Below are 19,590 nucleotides of genomic sequence, written 5' to 3' on the forward strand. Positions count from 1 at the left end.
TCAGTTGAAAATAATCTTCCTGGATAAAAGATTACAACTCTGTAGACAGATCATTATGGCATTTGTGATCAAAGTGAAATCATGAGGCAGTAGTTGATAATCAGGCTTTTACAGTAATAGATGCTGACTTGATTGACACATGGTTGGTAGAGAAGAATTGTTAGCATCAAAAGGGTCATTTAGCAAAATACACAGTTACATGTCAATGTGTGCATGTTTTGTGTGATTCTATTTGTGTCTCTGATTTGATATTTGATTATGTGCATAACCGAGTGACTTGTTTTGGGATAATTTAATTAATTTTTTATTTGTCAGGAGGAGTCAGTGGGAGTATTGACATTGATGACTCATTGGTTCTGGTTCGACATGGCCACATGGAGGCGACATATTCCTCACAGGTCCAACCTCCTTTGTTTTGAAGGAAGGATATTTCAAAAATATATAAATATTTCCTATATGGGGTGGTCTCAAATCCAGAGCACTGAGCACTCCGAAGAGAAAGAGAGAGAGAGGAAGACAGAAGGGAAGTAAAAATAAGATGAGAGCAAGAAACAAGGAAAGGGAAAGAAAAGGTTGACATCATCATTTCATTAGCTGTTTGTCAAGTATTTCATCACAATGACTGCTACTACAACATTCCATAATTGAAACTGACCAGAACAAGTTTGAGGGAGAAAGAGAGAAGAAAGAGAAGGGAGAGCAAGAAAAGCAAGAAGACAGCTGAAGTTGGGTAAGAAGCAGAAAGAGACAGAGTGAGGTGAAAGGTGGAGGAAAGAAGGAGTGTGTGCACCTCTTGTTAAAAGTGAGAGTACAGGGAGGGAAAAGGACAGAGCATAGTCAGAAACGGAGGGGTCATCAGTTGCTTTTGTGGACATGGGGTTGTGTGCGGTCTTGTTGATCTGTCTATCTCAGGCAGAGTTGGGGAGAGTTTGGGCGCAGGAGCAAACAGGTAAGATCTCCATCGAAATTCATGATGGTAACTCGCAAAACACACAAATAATTTACTGTACTGTTGTATATAGTCCTTAAAATATGTATGCCAATACACAATAACACATTCTCAGCACATGTATTTGACTATAATAGTAAAGCTATTGTTAATTTGCATTTTTTTCTGTTCCTTTCTCAGTCTCTGACAAACATGCACATAAACATACACACAGAAACACACAAACATATGATCGCGAGTGCACATTACAGATGGTCTTTATAGTGTGTCCAGTCTGTAAAGCATCTTCTTCCGTGTATTTGTAGGATTTTTAGGGGGGACATTTTCTGACCTGAATTCCTCATCTCTAACTCTTGGCTTTCACTTTGAAGACAGGAGTGTGTGGGTGGTTGTGTGACTGTGTGTTGTGTTTGTGAAAGTTTGGGGTCTGTAACGCCAAGCCTGGGTAATGTGAAAATCTGTGTGAAGTATGTCTGACATTAATCTCATGGAGGTATATTTGTACTGTGTGCAAGTATGTTTGTGAGTATTGAGCATAATTGCACGGCTGAAATTGTGAATGTGTGCACTTGCTTGTCAATTCATGTGTATATGATCATCTGGCAGTGTATGTGTGTGTGTGTATTTCTGTACTCCTTGGAGATGTTGTATTTTTAGCAGCCCCCGTTCTTCTGCTGCTCCTCCTCCAACCATCAGTGCTGCTCTAGTTTCTATGCCCTCTCTTGTGGACCCTGTTACTCTGATCAAGGGTCCAACTGCAGTGGAGAGCCTTTAGTAGCTATCAGACTGAGTAGTGGGAGTCACTAGTAGTGATGGGGATTTAGTTGAAAACAGAATCAACAGAATTTGTGTGTTTAATAGCAGTCTGTAGTTAAATGTCTGTGCACTGTATTACTGTTGTAGAAATATCAAGAGGTCATTCTAATGGATCAGATGGAATTACTGCAATAGTATGTCAGTCATTTAATTTTGATTGGTTAGGGCTATTGATGCACATCCAAGGACATGAGTAGAGAAGATTATGCCAGAGAAGTCAGAGAAAAGCATATCTTACTGTATGTCCATGAGGTTTTGAGAAACATTGTGACTTTGTAGCATTGTAGTGTGCTAGTAAGCAAGCATTGACTTGGCAGAACAAGCATGTTACCATTTTGCAGCAATTATTTTCAGTTTTGGACAGCTGAGTTGACCCATTCAGTTCCATGAAATGTGTTTATAAAAAAAAAAAATTATACTAAAGTAAATTGTTGGTCTGTTGGTATTTAAAGCAATATTAGGCCCCTTATCATGGTTTGGCCAACCTCCCCAGTCTAGTCAGTCAAAATGTCAAGCTGTTATATGTTCTGATTAATTCATATTTTCACATCCCCTTCCTGTATACTGGGTCCAGCTGCTTGTGTTTATGATGGTGTGCTATGGTTACTGCTGTGATTGTTGTAGCAAGATGCCAAATGGTCAGCTTTCCTGCACTTTTAAATACAAGCCTACAGGCCATGTATTACACCACATAAATACTAGCTGGTATGTGTACTGGATATACAGTATTTTTTCTCTAGAAGATCAAATATTTGATCAATTTATGGTCAGTGTTTCTTGTTTATTTTCTCTGGATACAAGAACCTTGACACCTTTTCATGGACATGGAAACATTGTTGAGAGAATGTATCTGAGATAAGTACAAAGTAAGAGATGTTTACATCCTTAAGTATGAAATGTTAAAATACTTACCGTTATCTTCATGGCCACTTATACGGTTCAGTGTGTTTGATTACTAATGTGTGTGTGTGTGTGTGTGTGTGCATGTATGTCTGTGCGTGCTCCTTTGAAAGTCTTGCCACTAGTTGAGCACACTCAATATTGTATTCATGAAAACAATTGTCAACAACAAATATAAATCAAATCGCAACTGTATCTATATTCGTCCCAGTATCTGACAGGATGGACATCACCTTGTGTGCTGCTTTTTGTTTAAGTGTATGTGCAAGGAACCATTTTCTATAATGCAACATATACATACACATTAGAATGTCTGCCCTACTTTGGCGTCTCTCGCAATGTGTTTCCAACACCCACCAGATTTGCAAGGTTGTTGCCGCAATGCAGGCATTCCAGAGGAAGCTCACATGGCTGACACATCTGGTACTGGTGTTGCCTTTCTAATATGTTGGTCTGTTCTATAGCCTCTCATCCCTCTGGTGGGGGGGATGAGAGGAGGTAGTGGCTGATTTAGTTACTGCAAAATATGTCACTATAGATAAAGACTGGTAGACCCTGGGCAGCTTGGAACCTGCTGCTGATCATTTGGTTGTAGGTGGAGGTGTTGGGGGGACTAGGAACTTTGTTTCCCTAATGCACTGTACAAGCTACATTTTTGTGTCACTGTTCCTCACTTTCTATCCAGCCCTACCTCATCCTTTTACCAATTCCTCCTCCTCAACCTGACACCCCCTCGGATCATGAGCAGAAAACTTGACCCATTTAGTCGGCTTTTATTATGAGGTGGCATAAATAGATCTAATTCCGCTGTGCTCTCAACAAACAAGATCCCTTATTATAACCGATAAGAGATGTATTTATGAGGGAATCTCTCTATTCGTCTGTTCGTATGTCTGTCTCGCTCTATCCTTTTTAACAATGACATTTTAATGGAACTTTTGACCATTGTAGCTAGTGTGCACTGTGCATCAAAAAATTACAATCCACAATTTGTATTTAGATGACAACCAACCAACCCACCCTTACCTAACCCCTACACCACCTGCCTCCCCTTACCAGCCAATCTAGCCAACCTTTACCTACAGTATATCATCTGCCTCAGCAGTGTATTTTGAAATAACTAGGAATCTCTTCCTCTTGCTTTTAGCTTAAGACGTCTATGCCAATGTTTGGTAACCCAATTCAACCAATCTACTATCTACAGAGAATAGGCTTACTGTCACAGTCTACAACTTTACAAAATGCTTTGTGCCCCGTAGTTTTATAGTTGTATGTTGTTTGAAAATAAGAAAACCGTGAAAAGGAAATCCTATTATTTCAAAATGTGTACATTTGTTCCAGCTGATCTTGTGTCTTTCCAAATCTGATTGTAGTTAAAGATGCAGGAAATTCCCAGAGGCACTTGCATTCCTCCCTAAAGCAAGGATGAAAACAAACACCAGACCATAATGTGTTGAGCAGATGACTTATTATGCAACTAGGAACAAACATACAGAAACTATATGATAAACTAAATAGCTCTTGGGTCACACTTTTAAATCCATTAGAACAAACATGTACTATGGATTTTATTAAGAATCCAAAGTTGATGAGTTTGAGCTTTTACCTACAATTGACTGACAATTACATTACAACAATGCGATTTCACTGACTGAAGTATCCAGTTTCAAAGAAGTCATGAACAGTTGACTTTCCCTGACAGTCACTCCTGAGGGTATGAAGTGGGAGCAACATAATTAATGGGTGAGGTTACTCACCCATGAATCATTTAAATGTACAGCACAAAGGCGCAATACACAGGATATGAAAGTTTTTTTCAAGAGAGATTCTCTCTCTCCCTTGCTGCAGTAAAGAGGCTCACTGTGTTCTTGAGTCCAGTTCCTTGCCAATGGCTTAGATGTGTTTACTGGAGTTGTGACACTTTGCAAGACACACGGCAAACACACATGGAGGTTGCATTGTCTGGACAGATGCAGTAAGCTATCTCCTTTTATAGTGGCTATTCTGGCAGTGTACATAGTTTTTTTCCTTTTTCCGACGTTGTGAGTTATAAGCTGACAGTAAAGAACTGATAAACATGAATCTATGTTTGTGTGTTTATGATCAAGATTGGTCATGAAAGTTATAGACACTGTTAAAGAGACATATGGTTCTGTGAGGGGTTTTCACAGTAATAACAAACTAAATGGTTTCCCAGAAATCCACTACCACAAAACTAGTGATTTTGTCACAACTCCAGCAGATTTTAAATATGTTAATTTAAATGTTTGTGCATGATTGTCCTGTCTAGCTCAATTCCCAAATGTGAAACCTCCAAACACCTGCTATTCCAGTGAGACTCAAGCAAAGTGCTTTAAAGTGTGTAGAATAGAATCTCCTACATATCCTGACCTCTTAAATTCATACATTTACATTTAGTCATTTAGCAGACGCTCTTATCCAGAGCGACTTACAGTAAGTACAGGGACATTCCCCCGAGGCAAGTAGGGTGAAGTGCCTTACCCAAGGACACAACGTCAGTTGGCCTGACCGGGAATCGAACTGGTAACCTTCAGATTACTAGCCCGACTCCCTCACCGCTCAGCCAACTGACTCATATTATGATGTCCTTCTAATTACACAGTGCCAGAGATGTGTTTTAAGTTTATTTAAACTATAAGTGTACGCCTATGCATTGTTCAGATTTGCTGCAAGGATCATCACTGCAGACAGATGGGGACTCATCGAAGATCTCCAGAACCCATAGAGAGAAGGAGCCACCCCAGAAGCGTGTGGTTCGAAACGTATCAGTGGGAGGTCTAGGAATTGATACCCTACCAGACAACATGACGTTCATTGTGGTGAGATTTTCTCATTCTTTATTAAAGCTTTTCATGAACATACATCTAAATGCCTATTAATGCTGCAAGCCTGCGGCACTGGGTGATGTCACAACTCAATAAGTAAGCTATAATGCCCGACGATGTGTCCATCGGTTGCGTCCATTATTTTATGTTATTATAAAGTCCATTATTTTATGTTATTATATGGCAACGACAGTACGAGCGTTCTGATTGGCTAATGGGTAGTCATGCCAGCCGCGTATTGACCTCATTGCCGGTCTGCGGTCTGATACGGATTATTATACCATGGTCTGGTGAATACTCGATTCTGATTGGCTGCAGGGGTGTCCATTATCGGGTGATAACGGACACCTACTGCGTCATTGCAGCAAAACTGTCTTTTCACCGTTCTAAATTATTGCGCTGGCTACATATATATCATGACATGGAAGCCCATTTCCGCCAGTAAAAAAAAAAGACAAATTAAGTCATAATTATGAGATACTAAATCGAAATTATGAGATACGTAAATCATAATTATGAGATACTAAGTCATAATTATGAGATACCTAAGTCATAATTATGAGATACTAAATCGAAATTATGAGATACTAAATCGAAATTATGAAGCTAGTTCTCTAGGGTCATTATTGTGTAGTCATGGCCAAGCGTGCAGACTTGGGTTCATGTACTCACAATATCGATCAAAATACCACTTTTACACAACATTAGTGTAAAAATACACAATATTTTACTGGTGCAAGATTACAGTAGACTACATGTTACGCCACCGGTCACTCAACCAGTCGTGTGTCTGCTGGGCTAGCGAGCTAGCAGTGGCACAGAACAGTCAAAATTTACAATTTTATTTTGAAATACTTTAGCAAGCTAACTTGTATTTACAACAATGAGTGACTTCAATATTTATTTTAACCTATTTGAAAAATGTTACTTTTCTGAATGTAGTGTGTCAGTGTCACGTAACCGCTCATCTCACATCCTATTCGCTATTCAACGTCGCTAGTCAATGTACTTCAGACAGGCTGCGGCCAACAGGACAGTAGCCGCAACTCGACACATGGCCGATTATTTTCTTCTTAAAAATCTTGATTTTATTTGGGGACAATGACATGGCTCGATAGCTGGCTAGTCTTGTTGTTAAACATACTGTAAAATTATAATTACTGTTTGGAGAATATGTCAACTTTGATGCGGTCAACTCACATCCATTTTCTATTCAACTCGCTCTACAGGCTGCGGCCGTACTGTAGCCTAGTACTGGTAGGCTACATGGCCGATACCTTGTTCGTGAAAATCTTGATATTGATTTTGGGACAGTGACATGGCTGGTTAGCTAGCAAATCTTCTTCTCAAACATACTGTAAAATTATATGTACTGTTTGTCAACCGTACACAATGTTATTGCCTTTTAATCTTGCTAGCATAACGTTAGCTTTCGGGCTAATAGCTCATCCAAAGGAAAGCCGGTGTTGGTTCTATGAGTTGAGTGGACTAGAAATATCAGAGTTGGCTAACGTTAAAAAACGTTAGATTTTCTTCATGAAAACATTAATTTATGTTTGGAAAAAAATCGTTGGCAAGTGACCATGGTATGGTCATGGTTCACGTCCTCCGCTGCGCGTCGGACGGTTCACGCCTCCGCATCGTCCATTATCAGGTGATTGGACACCTTGTCGGGCATTATCCCTTACTTATTGCCCTGATCTGACGTCATCTTCAAAATGAGCGATATCGAGGAGTCAGTTGAGTTTTACTATCCAGATGGACAAGGAAGAAATCAACAGCGACGAGGAAATTGTTAACTTTCTAAAAGAGTCGTTATTTGTGTTGGAATTAAAGCCATTTTAGCAGAACCGTGTTGTCCGCTTTCTATCAAAAGTAATTGGTAGCTAGGCCACACCTGAAAAACACCGTGAGAAGACTTGGGAGCTAGCTACAATTAGCCTACCATTTATTTTCATTTACAAAATGAAAACAGCTAAAAATGACATATAATAAACAACTTACTAACCTCGACCGTTCGGTTAGTAAGTATATCATGCACACATCGAAGAACAACATTAATGTATGTTTTCATTTGTTATAAAAAAAAAATCGAACGTTTTTCACGAGACAAATGCTAATTCTGATTTTTTTTGTCCGCTCAGCTCATAACACCAACAACGGGTATCCTTTGGCTGAGCTAGCTATAAGACAGAAAGCTAGCCAACGTTATGCTAACAAGATTAAAAGGCAATGACATTGCATACAGTGGACAAACAGTAAATATAATTTGACAGTATGTTTCACAAGAAGATTAGCTAGCGAACCAGCAATATTATCCCCAAATCATTATCAAGATTTCCACGAACATTGAATTGTTGGCCATAATAGAGGCTACTGTCGGCAGCAGCCTGAAGGAGTGAGTTGAATATCGAATGGGGTGTGATGATCGCATCAAAAGTTGACATATTCTCCAAAAAGTAAATATAATTTGACAGTATGTTTAACAATAATACCAGCCAGTTGTCCAACCATATCATATTTCATTGTCACCAAATTAATCGAGATTTTCACAAACAAAATGATCGGCCGTGTATTCTAGCCTACTATTGTGTCGGCCGCAGCCTGGCTGATGTAGATTGACTAGAGAGGTGAATAGCAAATGGGATGTGAGATGATTTCTTATGTGACACTGACACAATAAATTCAGTAAATTAATATTCACCAAATAGGTTGAAAGAAATGTTGAAGTCACTCATTGTATTTAGATGTTAGATTGTTAAAGTCTTCCAACAATTTTACTGGAACTAGCCTACTTCATCAAATCATAAAATACTGTCATAAAATAATGGACACCCCTGTAGCCAGAATCAGAATCAGAAAGTATTCACCCAGACAATGGTATGAGGATAATTAAAACCCTGAGCTATGCTCCAAGTCCGAGCGCAATGTCTACAAACCTTACCCACCTCCTAAGTGCTGGTGACAATTGTGACACAATCATCATTAGCTTTATTTATTGGGCTAAAGTAGACATCAATATCATTTTTTTTTACCAAACTAGAAACAGGTGGAAGGCTTTTTGTGTCTTTGCAAGTTTCCATTGATTCGTCTTTTCCATTGTGTGTGTGTGTGTGTGTGTGTTCCAAGTGTGTTTTGCAAACTAGTCTCATCTGTCTCTTTCAACCACGTAAGTAAAGTTTCCGCCAAATAAATTGTGTTGCACTTTTCTTTGCCCTGCAGGACAAATTGAAAACAGACCATTGCCCGCCCTGCCAACTTAGTGTTTGTTTAAGCATGGCTGTTTTGTGTGTGTTTGTGCGCTTGCACAAAATGTGTTTGTTAGAGCCATAATATATAACGTATAGCCTGACCTTGTAAATAAGTATTCGTTTTTCTGAAGGCCTTTTTTAGCTATACCTAGCACTCATCTTTTGCTCCTACCCAAATCGATATCCTATAGCGGTGGGGTTGCTTTGAGAACTCCTTCACGCTCAGACGTGGAGATTCCACAGAAACAGTGACTTGTGTTGGGAGGGTGGAGATGGAGAGAAAGTGGGTCATTGGCTGTATATGGAGCAGCCAGAGAGGCAGTGAGAACACTGCATTTAACTGCTCCACTTTCTCATTCTACACCTAAACCTGTACCATTGCTCTCTGTCACCTTGAACCATGGCTGTACATTGGTCCCCTAGCATGTTTGACTGATCCTCAAAGTGATGACTTCATAGCCAGTGCTTACTACAGTAGACTTCCTAACCACTTAATTCAACACATGAAACATCAAATCATTTTAAAGACAATAATTAATCATGCATTGATATTCTTCAGTATCTGCCCAGGGAATACTTGTATTATGACAGATTATTTAAGATAGCTCACTAGCGCTCTCTGTCTTTCAGGAGGACACCCAGAAGTACTACAGATGGCAGAGTTTTGTACCTGGGGAGAGAAGGACAGAGGGCCTCTGGATAGACTTGAGTTCGCTCCAGCAGAGCCAAGTCAGAGTTCACGGCATCTTGTCCAATACACATCGGCAGGCGGCGGTGAGACACACACACCAACACATACAGACACATAAACATTATGTATTTTATTGTTAAATGTACAAGTTGTACTGCTATACTTCTCTCTTCAGCGGGTGGCTCTATCTTTCGACTTCCCTTTTTATGGACACTTCCTGAGACAAATCACTATAGCAACAGGAGGTAAGCAAAATGTTTACCAATAGAATACTAATGACAAAGTATTTTTTGGAAAAATAATTGTGCTGTTCCACACTGATTTCAACAACGACAAAAAGCTATTCAGTTTCTAAAGATCTCAAACGGACTTCTCCAAAACAAACGTAGTTCAACAATGGATGACTCACACCTTACCTTACTGGACATTGACCTGCCTTTAAATTAAAGGGGTCATTGAGTGATTTTATAGGGTATTTCACAGTGTTCCTTAAGGTCTCCGAATAGGGTATGTAACATTGGTTGGGATGAAAATGGCCAGAGTGTTGTTCTATGCGCCCTAATGCAACCCTGTGAAATAGCCCTAAAATGAAATGAGAGGTTTTCTCCATTTTGTGGTATGCTCATGAATATTTAGATGAGCTGCGCGCTGACTGGTTGGTGTACAACGAGCGAATCTGCAGAGAAAAGACGCAACATAGCCAAACATGCATCGTGAACTGTAGATTTACATGACAACACAGGTTATTTAACAGCAGCTTCAAATTGTGAGATTTGCATAGGAAAGAGGTGTCAATGGGACTTCAGTCAATGACCCCTTTAACGATGTTATCTATTATCTTAGAATTTGACAATTCTAGATCTACAGTGTCATTTCATTTTGTGTAATAATAGAATAATAGAATAATGACAATCTTGTTCAGACAGGTACAACCATCAAATGTGTCCTCACTATGCAGGACACACAAATCAATAATCTCCAAAATTGATCTTCTGACATTGTTGACCTTATACAAAGGTTGGAAATCTGGTATAAAATATTTGGTAGTGTATATTTTCCCAGGGCACTCAGTCGTCAGGTAATTCTTTTTGGCAGGTTGATATCACAAGGACACTGAGGCACCACTTTAAAGGTGACATGACATGCTGTTTTTGGATGCTTTTATGTAGGCCTTAGTGGTCCCCTAATACCGTATCAGAAGTCTCTTTCCCAAAATTCAGCCTTGGTGCAGAATTACAGCCACTACTAGCAGTCCCACAAGGATCTTTCCTCAGAACGAGCTGTTTTGGTGTCTGTAGCTTTAAATGCTAATGAGGAGCGGAGGGGCAGCACCATGCGCTAATGTTTAAAATGGATGTATCGCAATGGCTGTAGCCTCGTTGCTGTAAGATGCCTCAAATTTGCCCATTCTCATCTGATAACCCTGGTTTGCAGAGGTACACACTCAGTCATTTCAATGAGGGGAAAGGCGGATATCGTGTGAGCCATAACACCAACAGCAGAACGGTTATCCAAATAACAATGAAGTGTACAACACTCACGTTACAGCGTGTATATTCACACACATACTTGATGCTATCTACCTTTCCATTAGCGACAGTAACTCAGCTGTTAGCTGCAGAGCTAATGTTACAGCCACATTCTAAGGGTAGCAAGCTAGGTAACCATACACAGTAAAGCTACAAAATGATATAGCGTTAGTTAACTTACTTGTCCGAGTTTAGTAGCTGGACGAAGGAGAGTTAGTACTGATCTAGAATTTAATTTCAGCAAGGCCAGTTTTGTATTAGCTCAAGTTGAGGAAACAGTCGTGGCTGAAGTGTTTGGCGTAGACATAGCCTACAAAACAAATGCGCCTACAACAGAAGTTGTGTAGGAGCATTTCCAGAGAAAATGTGCCTGTTAAGACACTGGGTCTTCAGAGGCTCGGATGAAGGAACTGTAAAAAGATTTTGGTTTTCCTTTGTACATCCAAACTGAGCAAATGTAATGCTTCGTTCGTTTGCAAGCCATGATGTTTCTCGGGGATAAAAACACTTGCACGGTCGTAGCTCAGTTTCTTATGGGCGGGCCAGATTCTCTGGGCGGGCAAAGCAGGGAGAGGGGAGGTAACCTTCCTCCTTGTGACGTCACAAGGAGGAGATTTTCAAACAGAGCAATTGAGCCTTTATTTTCTCAAAGGCAGAGAAAAACACCCAGCCACTGGGGGACCAAAGGCAGGCTAGGGAAATAACCTCCTAAAGTGAAGTTTTCATGTCATGTCACCTTTAAGATAAAAGGTAGTATCTTATTACCTTTTGATTTTTAACCTCTTAGGGTTCATCTTTACTGGGGAAATCACTCATCGAATGCTCACAGCCACTCAGTACATCGCTCCTCTAATGGCAAACTTTGACCCAAGTTTTTCCAAAAACTCAACAGTGAGATATATGGATAATGGTGAGTGAATCGTTACAGTATGTATTTTTCAAAAACAAAATGATTAGTGAATGTCTTTGTTTTGGAATTTGTTCATCCTTCATGTATTTTATTATCTGGTTTTGCTAAACATAAATTAAGCTTGTTCAGTTATGATTGGTTTGTTTGGTTTTGTATGGCTTGAGATTTTGTGCTCCACTTCATGGGTATCAATAATTCAGAATGTAGCAGTTTATGATTTACATAGCCTTACAAGCTAACAGCTGCTAGATTTGCATGCCTGTTGAGTAGACCATACTGGTACTGGTGAGATAGAATAGCCATTCCCATTGTCTGTAGTGGCACCTGTCATTTGAATGTCGCTACAATTTCAATAGGCTATGCAGAGGGAAGTGCTCACTTCACTTAAAAGTCCATAATAATTTTTGCTCTACTTCTGTGTTACTCTGGGCTTGAGTAACTCACACTAATCTCAACAAGACAACAATAGTGCAAGCATTCCATATCATCATCAAAAGGAGGAACAATTCATTTACTTTTTACAAAGTAAACTTTCTGCATGCCTTCATACCTTGGCAGCATAGTTTTACCAAAACTCTAAGAAGACATAGAGCATTAACTGGGTCCCTCTCACATAGTTTCCTCTCCAAATTATAGTGACTACTTGTCATGGCGTTTGGTATTTCTGTGTTCCTTGTGTTTATTTTTGGGGAGTTACGCATAGCTCCTTGCATTATGGGCTTTCCCCTCATGCTAGAGTCTGATTTATTATTGGCTGGGTCACCTGCGTAAAAGTGCATGGCGCTGAAAGATTGGAACCCCCATGACCCTTTGATCACTGATGATGTGTCCAGGAGCAGCAACAGGCGCACCAATGTAATAAAATGTGTGTTTTTTTTATGCAGCCCAGATTGAAGCCTATGACAAAACATAGTTTTGTCAGTAGTTTTTTGTTTCCCACCCATGGGGTCCAACTATAAAGCCTAATCTGCCAATTCCAGTGGCTAGCTTTGATTTTGGACAGAGATATACAGTGGTTTTATTTATATGGTTTTGGAGATCATTAGTTTAACCCTTCAACATTTCTTTAACCTTGCCCTCTGCTAGGTGATTTGTTTGTGGTACAGTGGGACAAGGTGTGTCTTCAAGGGCTGGAACCTGACGGACCTTTCACCTTTCAGGCTGCTCTCTATAGCAACGGAACCATTGTGTTCAACTACCGACTTGTGAGTTTTCCAAATATTTAACCAAAAAAAGTGTTTTCCTTCTTTTTTTTTTACGGACAGGCAACTAAATATATTATAAGTCAAGTTCACTTTAATTCTTAAATATCCTATATTTACTTTGGACTCCTCTCTCCACCGTCTCTGCTTTTTCAAGGTTCCTTTGCCTTTAGAGAAGATTAACTCCACTGAACACCCAGTGAAGGTGGGACTGTCCGATGCATTCATGGCCCTCCTACCGTCTTCACAGTCCTCAGGTCAGTGAAATCATGGTACTTGATACATATACAGTAGTTACAGCACGGGATGGGTCAATATATGAGCAGTCAATTATACAATCTTTAATAGAATGGGTTGGTATGATCCTAATACTTGAGAAGTCTTCCCATCTGGGTTAAGCATGCTGAGTCTGTCATACTTTGTGAATGTAATATGTATTAAATTTTATACTTCCCTTTTTCAGATCCACGACGGAGAACTATTTATGAGTATCATCGAGTCGAAATTGACATTACTAAAATTGTCAGTGGCTCTGCTTTTGAGTTTACACCACTGTCCAGTAAGATTACTATTTTATTGACACTACATAACCAAATCCAGTTCCTTCGGCAACTGTTGAAGGGGATTGTAATGCTTATGGTAAACAATTTTTTTCTGATTTTTTCTAGCATGTCTTCAACACACCACCTGTGATCTATGCCTGACTTCCAACCTGACAGTTGGCTGTGGCTGGTGCAACACCCTTCAAAGGTAAGGAAATATGTTTATGTGTGTGGGGTGTGTGTTTTGTTTGTGTGCGGACGTGAATGTGCATGACGTGAATGTGCATGACAACTGATGAGTACACTATGAGAAAACCAACTGTATTGAATGTCTCAAACATTGTCCACAAATGTCCCCTCTCTCGCTCTTACACACGTTTTCAGGTGCTCTGATGGAATTGACCGTCACAGACAGGAGTGGCTTGACTACAACTGTCCTGAAGAGGTAGGGAAAAAACAAGATCTCCTGTTGCAATGAGAGTAAGAGGCAAATACTTAACAGCGCATTACATTAACACATTACATTTATTCATTCATGTGGTTATCAACAATACCAATGATGGGGTTTTTCAGGCGAAACAAGCTACATGCGAGGATTATAGCCAAGGGGCCACTGAGGGCTCTGTGGGGCCCTTCAATGAGTCCGCTTCTGAGCCCACGCTATCCCCATCAGTGCTCCCAGAAAGCCCAGTCACTGCAGGTAAGTAGGGCATTAGCTGAAGCAACTACCTTTGCCAGGACACCACAACAATGGTACTAAAAGGTGCTAGATGGCACATCAGGGCACATTGTTGACTGCAACTCCAGCTTCAATACTTATCAAGATATCCAAAAATGGAACATGGCTCTCTGTCCCTGTACTCCAGCATTAATATTTTCAAGGCATCCCTGAAATAAAATCTGCTTTCAAACTCCATCTTTCTTCTATAAACCTTACATGCAAAGACGGCAAAACATATTGATAAATATGGGACATGGTCGTATTCCATTACTGTAGATGAATTAAATGAAACAATGATCATGATAAGAAGTGAAACAATGTTTACATTTATTTGAAAATTGAACATTTCAGACAATGCTGCACACATACATTTCCACAGAGCATGGACAATACCACAAATTTACCATTGATTAAAGCAAATGAATATATATATATTAATAGTGCACAGTCCAACAAACATTTTTCAGGGCTTTCCTTTTGTTTTAAGTGCTTTCCTGTGTATGCTCATGCTGCCAGGACACTGGTAACTGTCTGTCTGTCACCCTCCATGTGTCATTGTTCCATACAAATATGCTCTATTTTGTCCACAGATGACACTAAACGTCTCATTCACTACAATGGCGGTGGTGAGTTGGATGGTTAGTGAGCTATAGGGCTTGCAATTGCTAGCCCTCGTGAGGATGAAAGATTGTGACTGTGACATTCTTTGGACTTAACTGATCTATCTCTTCGTTAAAGATCCTGTAAAGCAAATTCAATGATTTGCTTCTCAGTACATTATATACGTGTAAAATGAGTTCCTGAAAGCATGTGCAAAGCGCGAAAACTTTGTCGCACTGAAATGTGGAGTTAGACCGTAGAAAGGTTTCTCTTCCGTTTTCAGATCAGGTTTTAATGGGCGGAGCCAAGAAACGACCCATCTACGTCATTTTGACCCATCTACATCAGATCACTGAATGGTTCCTCCTGCTGAACTGTTATTGTAGCCTACATCAGCTAGCTAGCTAGCTTCAGGATGTCTCCCTCCACCCGCAACTGCATCTTCCCTGGATGCAAGAACTTCAGCTGCACTGCAACCCTATTTAATTTCCCTATTGATGAGGAAAGGAAAAATAGGTGGATTGAGCCACGCTGATGGAAAGCTTCGGATAAACTCCAACAGCCGCCTATGCAGTGACCATTTCATGGTGGATAATTTTAACATGGACCAGAGACAGACGGGGTTCAGGGACGCACGGCTTCTCTTGCAGCGTGGAGCTATACCGAGAATCGCTCTCCCGGCCCGGCAAAGTGTAATTTTTTGGCTCCGCCCATTAAAACCTGATCTGAAAACGGAAGAGAAACTGTTCTATAGTCTAACCACATTTCAGCGCGAGAAAGTTTTCACGCTTAGCACATGCTGTCAAGAACTCATTTCACACGTATATAATGTACTGAGAAGCAAATCATGGAATTTGCTTTACAGGATCTTTAATCTATATGTGTATATGGCTATGTCAGAAGCCTAATTATTTATGAAGGACACAACCATATTTTGACTACCCATATTTACATCAGGATTGCTGTCATCACATTGAATAAAATAGTGAGCATAAAGTAAATGAGAAAAAATCTGTCTGTTCTTGTGGTTATGCTCATTGTGTTGTCCTATGTTGTTGTGTCTGGGATTGTTACTCATGCTTGCTTTCTGCTACATACTGCATACTGCTTTTACTGAAAAACTGCATTCCATTAGACAAGACATTTTCCTGTTTCTCAGATTTGCAGACAGGTCCTCCCAGCCAAACGGGGGCGACAGAGAACACTGCAATAATTGCAGGTGTGGTAGCTGCTCTCATTCTGCTGGTGGCCCTGACCCTTCTTGCTGTGTACTACATAAACACACATCCCACTGTTGCCCCTCCATTCTACCTCATGCAGGTGAGAGACAAAAGAAACACCTCCGGTGATTTACATAATGTATCAAAAAAGTATTAATATTAGTAGTTTAGCCCACCACAATTACTAGTATCTGGGTCATTTCTAAAAAAGTTACAGTACTATAAATACTTGTTTTCTTGCTCCAAGACAACACTTTTATGTTACCCTGTCAAATGTTTAAGATGGCATTCTTGTCCCCCACTATAAACCAAATGTACAGAAATAAATATGTGATATTACAAAGTCAAAAATCCTGATTAAAATCTAAACACAAAACAAAAAATGCTCTTTTGACATTTACATTTGATCAATGTTACTTTGTATATTTTGTATTGTGCCTGTCAATGAAGTAAAGTAACAGTAGTAACAGTGATGAAGACAATCTTTGCCCCAATCTTGCCAAATGTTGGATATTTTTTGCTGCATCTTCCCATGTCCCATAAAATTTAACATTTCTTCCTTGTGTAGGGGAAGATTCCGAAACCTTTGAATTTTCAGCCAGTGTGTGACCGATAAATTGACATTTAAAACTAAGTGCTAACATATTTGTCTGGCTGTGCCCATAGCGGCGCACCAACAACTACTGGCCATCGATGAAGTTCCGCAACCAGGGCTGCCATTCCAGTTACGCCGAGGTCGAGCTTGGAGGCCATGAGAAGGAGGGGTTTATTGAGGCTGAACAGTGCTGCTAAGGGGGCTGGACCTCCAGGGCACTATCAGACAAAGGAGTGGGCACTATTCAGGGGGATACAAAAAGGAACATGAGTGGGCAAAAAAAGAACAAGAAGCAAATGATTGACACAAAATATTTCTATTTCCTGACTTGGATGGACAATGTGACTGCTTGTAGAAAACAGTACTGTGTCAGCTTTCTTTGTGTCTTGCCAGGCCATTTGCAGTTTATGTATTATCTGAAGAAATGGATGGAAGAATAGTCATCTATGAGAAAAGAGATGCAGAAAATGCCTTGAGCCTATATGGAGGTGAAAAAAGTATTTCCAGAAAAAACATGGCACAAGAAGATAGGAGAGTGAGAGACACAGTAGCCTTCATTAGTGCAAAACTGTACAGTTCAACTTTATAATGCCCAGCTATTCCTTTTATCATTTTATTTAGGAAGATGTTTGTTTTCTAAAATGTCTCTGTGAACAATTGAGTTGTGTGTGCAATACTATAGCCACCTGGACTTCACTATATATGTTTTAGTGATTATGAGTATCATAATGACCATGGACCACTTCAGCTTTTAGCATCATAAAGAAAAAATTAAAGAAAGTTATTTTACATCATTGCTATTTGAAAACAAAATTCTAATAAAACTTGTGGTCAGTTTTGATAGAAATTCCTCAATCATTTCAATTCAAATGCCTACGATGATGTGTCTTGATCTGACAGTCATGATTTTGTTGGATTTGTCATGACTGCTCTCCGGACCACATTAATGTCAGATCCCTAGTTCTAGATATCAATAGCTATTATATCTATTGTATCTTTGGTTGAATTGGAAATTGTTGTTAATGAACAAATGTAGCTTATTTTAAGCAGGCAGTGGCTACTACTGTAACAAAATGCATTTGTTTGTTGTATCAGCAAAGACTCTGATCTTCTCCATATTTGTGGAATATTGATGGTACTGTTTGGAATTAGAATTTATTATATAAATACTGCATTGCAGTCAATTTGGTCTGTTTTCGAAGGCATAGCTTGACTTTAGTCTTCTAACCCTAAAGGCTTTTATGGCAAGTCGTTTTAACATTTAATCCACAAAATTTACTAGTGGGCATGAATGTACATTCAGGGCATGACCATTTTTGAAATGCTAGTTCCTAGTATTGTCTATTTTAGTTTTACAAGTAACTAATAATTAGATTCTAGTACCTATTTTTTGTTAACTATTGCAATAGTTAATAATATTAATGAAACATTATTTTCTATAGTGCCTTTAAAAGTTGCATCTGAAAGATGCATAAATAAATAAAAATACAATGATCCTACACAGAACCAAGTGTGGAGGCTACGACGGCGTATTAGGGCCAGTAGGTAAAGAAAACAAAATCGGAGCCGGAGGAGGAGGGGGGGGGGGGGGGGGGGGGGGTTCCGAGATGAAAGTCGTAAATTTGCGAGAAAGAAGTAGGAGATTCTCCGAGTTTACAGTCACAAATTTGCGAGTAAAAAGTCAGAATTATACTTTTCAATAGGATTCCGCAATAAGGAAATAGATTTTAGCCCGGGGTCGATACCGCGGCTCCACCACCCGATCACTACTGCGCAGACTCTGGCTCCAAATTACATCACCACCGCAAGATGGCAGCCCCCATATCCGGGATATTTTGGCTTCATCTTTGTACAGTGGGAGGAAGTGGAAACGCGTCGTCCATCTATAGAGCTACGGTAGTTGACATCACGCAATCCCAGCATGCACCGGTCATCGCCATTTTGGCAGGAAAGTGGAGAGCCAAGTGGAGCGCCAGAGTGTACATACATATATACTTACATACATATTATACAGTTTAATTGTCTGCTTATTTCAATAAACGTTGATTCAACATGGTGGATAGCTGCTGTGCGCCGGGATGCCTGAACCATCGGGGAAAAGATAGAGGGAGAGCATATGCTTTCTTAGGAAAGCATATAGGATTCCTAAGATCCAGAGAGAAGAACCCCATAATTCCTGACAACCACCCATGGCTTCAACTGAGGATCATTCAGTCTCTTGGAATGACTTATCTGTAATAAATATGTAATGGCATTTTTGTGATGAAAGGTGCACTGACATAATCAGGGTTGCCAGGTCTGTGTGACAAAACCAGCCCAATGGCCAATCAAAACCAGCCCAAAAACCAGTCCAATGGCCAATAAAACCAGCCCAATATCAGAACTCAAAATATGCCCCTGCCAAACCATTTACTGTTTTTAAAGTCCAACAGCATTGCTTTCATTGCCATTGTATTGTAATATCTACAAAGTAACACCAAATGTTTAGTATGCCAGCATTAAAAGCAGTTTTCAGGAGGTTTTCTCAGGAGACTGAGAGCATGTGTGTGTGTGTGTGGGCGTGTCCCATGTCCATGTGTGTACGTGCTGATCTGGAGTCAGATGGTAGGATTTGGGTATAAATAAATTATTTCATTTAAAATATGATTTTTATTTAAAGATATTCATGTTATTTGCATGCAAAATAGGTCTACCCGAACCAGCGGACAAACAATTCAACCCGCGGCAACACTTCAAAAGTTGACCAATTCCGCGGGAAAACCATTAACCTGGCAACACTGGATATAATGTACGTTAGCCAACGTTAGTAGCTAGCTGT

The 19,590-nt window shown here is 39.8% G+C and overlaps 1 protein-coding gene across 3 annotated transcripts; it reads left to right on the forward strand.

Annotated features, from left to right (window-relative positions):
- Positions 1-517: 517 nt before the first annotated feature.
- On the forward strand, positions 518-17,992 carry LOC136950527 (plexin domain-containing protein 1-like). 3 transcript variants are annotated; one of them, XM_067244919.1, is made up of 14 exons: positions 518-949; positions 5,348-5,505; positions 9,393-9,536; positions 9,629-9,698; positions 11,770-11,892; positions 12,979-13,097; positions 13,252-13,351; positions 13,558-13,653; positions 13,763-13,844; positions 14,021-14,081; positions 14,210-14,336; positions 14,948-14,995; positions 16,117-16,277; positions 16,844-17,992. In XM_067244919.1, exons 1-14 carry the CDS (start codon positions 874-876, stop codon positions 16,967-16,969), a joined length of 1,491 nt encoding a protein of 496 aa, XP_067101020.1. In that variant the 5' UTR covers positions 518-873; the 3' UTR covers positions 16,970-17,992. The 3 variants fall into 3 exon arrangements, with proteins under 3 accessions (XP_067101020.1, XP_067101021.1, XP_067101022.1); XM_067244920.1 differs by having other exon boundaries at positions 14,948-14,983; XM_067244921.1 differs by lacking the exon at positions 14,948-14,995.
- Positions 17,993-19,590: the final 1,598 nt, after the last annotated feature.

Source organism: Osmerus mordax, chromosome 10 (assembly GCF_038355195.1).
Source record: "Osmerus mordax isolate fOsmMor3 chromosome 10, fOsmMor3.pri, whole genome shotgun sequence".
In the NCBI taxonomy this organism is placed as follows: domain Eukaryota; kingdom Metazoa; phylum Chordata; class Actinopteri; order Osmeriformes; family Osmeridae; genus Osmerus; species Osmerus mordax.

What these genes read in the sequence shown, in the direction of transcription:
- LOC136950527 (XM_067244919.1), top strand. Translation starts at nt 874, where the DNA reads ATGGGGTTGTGTGCGGTCTTGTTGATCTGTCTATCTCAGGCAGAGTTG. An exon ending in ACTACAACTGTCCTGAAGAG is followed by an intron (nt 14,082 to 14,209) that starts GTAGGGAAAAAA and finishes GGGGTTTTTCAG; the next exon opens with GCGAAACAAGCTACATGCGA. An exon ending in TGGCGGTGGTGAGTTGGATG is followed by an intron (nt 14,996 to 16,116) that starts GTTAGTGAGCTA and finishes CCTGTTTCTCAG; the next exon opens with ATTTGCAGACAGGTCCTCCC.